This window comes from Lineus longissimus, chromosome 9 (genome assembly GCF_910592395.1).
Source record: "Lineus longissimus chromosome 9, tnLinLong1.2, whole genome shotgun sequence".
Classification (NCBI taxonomy): Eukaryota; Metazoa; Nemertea; class Pilidiophora; order Heteronemertea; family Lineidae; genus Lineus; species Lineus longissimus.
In genome coordinates, this window is record NC_088316.1 from 16,619,348 (window position 1) to 16,627,300 (window position 7,953).

Genomic DNA, 7,953 nt, shown 5'->3' on the forward strand with positions numbered 1-7,953 from the left:
ATAACAGCACCAACCAGACCGCATTGGACATGCATTTCGGAAGCAGTCTCGTCCTCCACTATGAACAGGGTGCCGAATAGACAGTCCAAGGAGTTTAAACTGGATCTGCAGTGGCTGCCCACCGTACCGACACAGTACAGTGAGAAAGATAGGTCTGGGACAACCAGGCCGAATCGCAGTCTGATCTCCCTCACCGCATGGCGACATATGGTGGTACGGACGACAGTTCCTTTTGTGTAGTCAGATCGGTGTGGTTATTGTGACAATGTCTCAGCTGGTACAGATAATACTGTCTCTGCTGGTATGGCCACATATGCTGGGACATTGACTCTGTCCCACCTAGTGCAGGTTGCACAGCCTACTAGACTACCAGACGTCTTGGTTGGAGCAGTCAGACTGGTCTTGGATGTTGATATTGTCCCAGCTGGTGCTGATGACAGTTTCTGCTTGTGGAGCCATATTGGTTGGTATATTGTGACATTGTCCCAGGTAGTGAAGACAATACACTTTCAGCTTTCGATGCAAGATTGGTTGGGATATTGTGACATTGTCCCAGGTAGTGAAGACAATACACTTTCAGCTTTTGATGCAAGATTGGTTGGGATATTGTGACGTTGTCCCAGGTAGTGAAGACAATACACTTTCAGCTTTCGATGCAAGATTGGTTGGGATATTGTGACATTGTCTCAGGTAGTGAAAACAATACACTTTCAGCTTTCGATGCAAGATTGGTTGGGATATTGTGACATTGTCCCAGGTAGTGAAGACAATACACTTTCAGCTTTTGATGCAAGATTGGTTGGGATATTGTGACATTGTCTCAGGTAGTGAAGACGATACATTTTCAGCTTTTGAAGCAAGATTGGTTGGGATATTGTGACATTGTCCCAGGTAGTGAAGAAGATACATTTTCAGCTTTTGAAGCAAGATTGGTTGGGATATTGTGACATTGTCTCAGGTAGTGAAGACGATACATTTTCAGCTTTTGAAGCAAGATTGGTTGGGATATTGTGACATTGTCTCAGGTAGTGAAGACGATACATTTTCAGCTTTTGAAGCAAGATTGGTTGGGATATTGTGACATTGTCCCAGGTAGTGAAGACAACACACTTTCAGCTTTCGATGCAAGATTGGTTGGGATATTGTGACATTGTCCCAGGTAGTGAAGACAATACACTTTCAGCTTTCGATGCAAGATTGGTTGGGATATTGTGACATTGTCCCAGGTAGTGAAGACAATACACTTTCAGCTTTCGATGCAAGATTGGTTGGGATATTGCGACATTGTCTCAGCTAGTGAAGACAATACACTTTCAGCTTTGATGCAAGATTGGTTGGGATATTGTGACATTTTCCCAGCTAGTGTAGACAATACACTTTCAGCTTTTGATGCAAGATTGGTTGGGATATTGTGACATTGTCTCAGCTAGTGAAGACGATACATTTTCAGCTTTTGAAGCAAGATTGATTAGGATATTTGTGACATTGTCCCAGGTAGTGAAGACAATACACTTTCAGCGTTCGATGCAAGATTGGTTGGGATATTGCGACATTGTCCCAGGTAGTGAAGACGATACATTTTCAGCTTTTGATGCAAGATTGGTTGGGATATTGTGACATTGTCCCAGGTAGCGAAGACAATACACTTTCAGCTTTCGATGCAAGATTGGTTGGGATATTGTGACTATTTAGTGAAGACGATACACTTTCAGCTTTGATGCAAGACTGGTTGGGATATTGTGACATTGTCCAAGGTAGTGAAGACAATACACTTATATACACTTATGGTGTTGGTTGGGGCAGTCTGATCGGTCAGGGATTGTCATCTTCCTTGCGTGGAGATGAAGGGCATGCCGATGCCTTACAGTCAAAGTTGGATTCTCAATATCACACTGTGCACTACTGACAAAGCAAACCACACACAGTTACAATTAACACAAGTTCTTATTTTTTTCTATACATTTAGAGTGCTGAACACAACTTATAAATCAACGGATTCTTACTTCAGTCCGGCAGAGCTGCCAACCCTCCATGATGGCTATCAGGAAATGTTTTCAGACAGCTCCCTTTCTTTGTATTCTTGCCCATCATATTAGTACTATTCAACATTATTACCAGTGACTTTCAGTGCTCTGAATGGATCATTGAAGTACTGTTGGTTGGCAGCCCTGTGCCTGTTCATGTACAGATATACACCATTCTATGATTTTATCATAGCAGTAGGCCAAATTAGTAAAAGTCCATAACATATGAATATCTCCAGTCGAAGTTTCTCCCTTGTCCTAAATCCAGAGGAGCTTCTCCGAGCAGACGTCAATCCTCAACAGGCAGGGAATGTCCTGAAAATCCAAGGGTAACAGGTTTAGGAGTAGCTTACATGCTTATTGGCCATATCGTTGATTGACTGATACCACATCCATCCATTACAGAACTGTTCAAATTCACACACTATGCCACCCATCTTGACCTTCCTCACTTTCTACAAATTTTAGAAACTGCCTCTTCTACTCACTTGTGGAACTTGTCTGTGGCTTCCGCAAACTTGTGACGCGTGATGAATGCTGCGATGACGTCTGCCACCTTTTCTGGCACGTCCTCATGCACAGCATGACCACACTGGGGTAACACTTGCATCTGGAATTTACCTGCAAAACAAAATATCACATTTTTACCGTTATACAAAGTAACTAATTATATCTTTACACTTGTTGAGTACAGTTTCATGTCATAGTCATCATCGATCATTCAAAATGGCGACATGTGGGAATCTGCAAGTATTCTCCAAACTTTTTACACTAAGTAGAAACCACAGCAATATGAAGTTTTGCCAAGGAGAAAATAAAACAGAAGAAGACCTTACCTTGCATCTGTCCTATTGTGAGTTCCTTGTCTAATCTGTCCACCCCGGCAAGAAGTAGCATTTTTGGCACTTCACACGATAGAAATAATGACGACAGTTTACTAAACCACCCTTCCCAATATTTTTCCGTCTTTGATAGATTTATCCGCCACGTAAATTTTTCATTTGATGCCTGAAAAGAAACAGACGCACATCATGCTAGTCTTGTCAGGGAATTTGTCTCAAAGGAATTCTGAAGGAAAACGATTGGGCGCTCAAGTTCTGATCATCCTTCAGGAAATGACCTAGCCACCACAATGGAGGATGTTAGAGTTCCGTTACTGATCTGAAATGGTGTCATAAACACATGTTGTGGGTTTTTTAACACAACATATCTTTTTCTGTCAAGAAATAGTACAACTAATACAACAATTTCGAAAAGTAGAGATCACTCACTGTTGCTCCAGTATTTTTATTTTCTGTGTTCCCTGAATTTGATTTTGACGATTCTCCTTCTTCTTCCTCCTCTTCTGATATTGTATTATTGGTGGGTGTTGAATGAACCGTTGTTTCCATGTTTAGAGATGAGACATCTTCGCCTGGATTGACCCTGGAGAGAAAAGTATAAAGTTATTGTTGTTTCATTTACACATCCATTGGCATTGGTACTTGATATCGCTTTGCCCTCAAAGACACCAGCACTGTCAGAGCAAAAGGATATTTAGCAGCAAAATTGAATTTTAAATGGAAATAAAGCTTTTGAAATGTGGGTATTGAACCAGGGACCAGCTTGTTACATCATTATGATAATGTATACTCCAGTGAAACATGGGCACCGTCATTGGGATGCCGATACCCTTTCGAAACTTACCTCGTGACTTGACCACCCATGGACACCCTAGCCGATTCAAGATTTCTTATTTGGCCACTCCGCACACTGGAAAAGAAATAACTGATGAACTGTACAAAACGATCATAAAGCATGTATGCCGAAAACTGATTAAAGTAAATTTTGTGCACCCCAGTGAATATCATCACTACCTGTATGCATCAAGTGTCCTGCCCTGCTGGCAGGTGGGAGCTGAATTCCCCATTGGTAACCACTTCAAACAGACTCAGAACACAGAATTGTCTCTTTTACCATTAAAGTTTCTTGCACAGACTCTTCCATACTGATGCTAATTTTGTCCTTACCTCCACTCGATGGCATGTTCCAATGAATTGAATAACGACGGTCGACTCCGAAGAAAGCTCTGCATACTGTTTAGTGCATCGAGGGCTGTACCTGAAGGGAATTGAAGACTTTTGTAAATAATCCGGAAAATTTCTGCCAGCATCAAATGCACAGAAGAAGAATTCAAATACAAAATGCTCTACAAGCCCATGCCATAAACAATGCAAAAAAAAGTGTATTCTTACCCTCCACCACATCTATGACAGACAGTCCAATCAGAGACGGAATCAACTGTTTCTCTGCTGTGTGTATAGCAATCGCTCCTCCCATGCTGAAATGGAAAAAAGACATAAAACAACTCATTTCAAAATGAAATGATAAATCTACCGAGTTACTGGTCCAGTGACGTCCCCAAGATCTTCTGTGAATGGGTTCATAACATTCTGACTTTAGTACTTTAACAAATAGACCATGGGGCTCACTGATGCGATGAATAGCATTAGAGAAGATTTCTCACCTGTGTCCTATTAGCATAATTGGAGGAGGGTCTTCACCATACTTGGCTTTGATGATGTTACCAACATCACTGAAACAGAGCCATGTATAATCAGCATAACATAAAGTCTACGAGTATGAAAATAAATTCACTGAAACCATTCTAAAGGGTCATACTGTGTGAACGCGACGTTTTCTCATTTTCAGGACTCTCCCCCCCAGCTGTATGCATGTGTAAGCTTAGTGGTCGAATCCTCTCAGAGTACCTAGGCATACAAGTATAGATCAACCAGTGTCTTTGGATTTAAAGCAATAGTAAAGAAATGGAACTAAAGCGCCCTGCAAACAAGCAATTTTTTGTCGCTGCTACCTTCGATCAAGAAGTAACAACTTCACCACCTGACCAGGCAGATGTAAATTATCACTCACCTTGATAAAGTGCCAATGGAGAGGTCCTTGTCGTCTGCCGTTCTGGTGTCACCTGAAAAAGGTTAGCAAACTTATACAACTTGCCAAGGATAATGAAAGTGTACTTCAGCCACTCTCCAAACCTGCAAAAATTATTAGTATTCAGACTGTCCCTCAAATTACACTCCAAAAATAAATAAATGTACATCCACATGTATTGTAAGTTCGGAGGCTGGGCTGATTCTCCACAAGTTGGCACTGAATGTCAGGGTGATGGTGTCTTTCATTGTTTCAACTCACCATGTCCACGGAGATCCACAGCAGCACATCGACATCTGATTAGGCCACTCAGAACCGACTGAAAAGAATAGACACAAAGATAAATAGATTGTATTGTATGTGTCAGGCTCATCAATTCAGAATCATCAGTAATACAAATACTTGAAAATTATTGTTGTTGATGAACAACTCTCAAGCAAAGTCCATGAGATGGGCTCAACATGTAACAAGGCAGCCAAATATAAGGTCTTGGACAGGCAAATGTGTAGAGACCACATTGTGGTGTATGTACAATTCTCATTGTACTTACTGAGAGTAGGGCCCAGGACAAGGCAGAAAATCCTCCACCATGGAGGAAAAATAAGACAGGCCCAGCATCTCCACATGAGTACAAACGAAATATGTGCACAAGTTAAGGATCACTTGAAAAATGTAAGAAACAGCCGAGGAGAAAATAAAAAACCCATCACAATGGGTTATTTTGTCCTATCTAGCCAGACACCCCCTACAGTCATAATACAAAGGAACATGGTCATGCGGTTAGGCCATTGGCTTCTTCAGGACAGACATTGTTCTTGTCCGATCTGCAAACATCATGGACTATTCACTATATATGGAGCAATATCAAAAGGATATTTCTCGTTCAGACACTTTAACATCTTCTTTATTATCAAAATATTTATCCCATGTAACGGGCGAGTAGTCCTTTTTCCTCATCATCGGCCTCTTGGATAATCCTCCACTGGAACAAGAAGGAGAGAAATGTGTCATAGAATAAAATCAGTCAAGATCTAACACAGCAGAATCCCAGTAAAACAGTGCCGAGTGAGTGTTGTTGCAATGTTGGGTTGCTGGACCGGCCTGGTCGACCCTAAATTTTGACAGCTGCAAAAGTGATAAAAAAACATGCAAAGACTAGACTTTTAACACTATCGAAATCTTAATTCAATTACGACATTTTCGGACTATATTTGATACACACCCAATGCCAGATGGGGGCATAGGAGGAAGTTTATTGAGGTGTAGCCGCTTTTCAAGTGAAGACATTTTTACTGTGACCTTGACCTGTCAATCAGCGGTTCTAGCGGAAACATAATATCTGCGACGACAACAACGGTTACCAAGGCATTGTTTCAATATGGCGATGGCCATCCCAAATTTGCAAATTTGACAAAATAACTTGAAAAAAACATCAAAATGAGCGGCAGAGAACTTGCTAATGTTCGGGCTGATGACCAGAGTGGTGGAAATGTTGGGTCTGTACCTGGAGATGCCACAGACATTACTGCTTGTCTTCCAACTTTGCAGTTTGAGAGTACGATTCCAGACGACCACAGGGCCTATCTCGGCTTGAGGGCCAGGTCCCATGCAGTGGCAGCCACTATCGCTGCACAGGCAGCTTATTTTGCTAATGTGTTGACAGAGGCCAGACAAGCTAGGGTGAACCTGCAATACCAAGCCAAAGGTCGAGCGCATCGCTTACTTCTTGATTCAATGCCAAGGGAGCCTCTCTACATTGGTATCATCGGTGGAGGACGAATGGGCTGTCATATTGCCAATGCTCTTCTCACATATGGTGGAATAAGACCAGATGAAATCATCATCTCAACCAGAAGGCCGGAAACCTTGATGGAACTGCAGGATAAGGGCGTCCGGTGTGTTGGTGACAATGCTGAAGTGGCAGCCTGTGTCCATCTGTTGTTCCTGTGCATTCTACCATCCCAGCTGCCAACAGTTGCAGAAGAGATTAAATCATCCCTGTCAATCCAGTCTCTAGTTTACAGTATCTTGGCTGCTGTGCCTATTCCAAGGTTAAAACAATTACTAGGATTTCAGTTTGTTTTGCGACCGGATTATCAATGGGATTCAGAAAATATGGACAAACCCTGGGACTTTAGTCTTGACATGAGTGGAACATTTGCGCGACTTGACATGGTTGAGCACACTTGCCCCTTAAGTTTCCACAAAACAGATGCTGTGATCACGACAGATGAGAGATTAGCCTCTGTGTACATTTATGCCATGGTGAACATCCTTACCCACCTTGGACTAACCCGAAGTCAGACATTAGGTGTGATACATGGAGTAGTATTTGGACTGAATTATGATGAGGTTGGAGACAATTTGAAAATAAGGGAAGAAGACCTCACAAAACAGCCAAATCCTGAAAATAAATCATTCCCAATATTCGACCTCAGCAGAGTTTGTGAGACAGAAACTCCTCTCTCTAAATGCTTGAGCAACAAGGAGGAACTTCGCCAAGCATTTGTGAAAAAATATCTTAGCATTTTTGAAGAATACCAGTTCAGAATGAAATTCCATCTTACCCAGTGAAATCAACTGAAATGTTGAGTACATCCTGACCCTGTCCTGGAATAGTAATGTAAGGCAAGGGGGGGGGCTGTTCTATTGTCTAGCAATACATGTGGTGGCGATGAAGGGGGATTTGGAGGCTTTTGCGTGTGCACTCTTCATCATACAGAAATGGCAGACATGAAAGTTTTTATGTTATGATTTGACGCATCATGTACTGTATATATCTGTATGTATATTGCAACTGTTTTCTAAGACTTCCAGTTACAAATAAAACTATTTTAATTGATGTACTAATTAGTTAGTAGAGTATATTATCTTTTTTTAATTGGGCTTTTCAATCGAGTATATAGCCGAATCCTGCTCGATCTGATGATAGCACCAAATTGTTTGATGGTAATCTGGATGGAACAAGCTGTTAGCTGGGCCGAAGTGCAAAAGGTCA

General features: G+C 41.6%; 2 protein-coding genes across 2 annotated transcripts; one reads left to right on the forward strand and one right to left on the reverse strand.

Moving 5' to 3' along the window:
• Positions 1–1,941: 1,941 nt before the first annotated feature.
• On the reverse strand, positions 1,942–6,252 carry LOC135493117 (protein phosphatase methylesterase 1-like). The gene is made up of 13 exons (XM_064780047.1): positions 6,178–6,252; positions 5,828–5,937; positions 5,506–5,594; positions 5,217–5,274; positions 4,938–4,989; positions 4,531–4,599; positions 4,259–4,344; positions 4,034–4,124; positions 3,711–3,776; positions 3,296–3,449; positions 2,861–3,032; positions 2,513–2,645; positions 1,942–2,339 (listed from the first exon to the last, which is right to left on the reverse strand). Exons 1-13 carry the CDS (start codon positions 6,240–6,242, stop codon positions 2,321–2,323), a joined length of 1,164 nt encoding a protein of 387 aa, XP_064636117.1. The 5' UTR covers positions 6,243–6,252; the 3' UTR covers positions 1,942–2,320.
• Positions 6,253–6,331: 79 nt separating this feature from the next.
• LOC135493118 (NADP-dependent oxidoreductase domain-containing protein 1-like) lies at positions 6,332–7,796 on the forward strand. The gene has a single exon (XM_064780049.1). It carries the CDS (start codon positions 6,393–6,395, stop codon positions 7,527–7,529), a length of 1,137 nt encoding a protein of 378 aa, XP_064636119.1. The 5' UTR covers positions 6,332–6,392; the 3' UTR covers positions 7,530–7,796.
• The last annotated feature ends 157 nt before the right edge of the window (positions 7,797–7,953 follow it).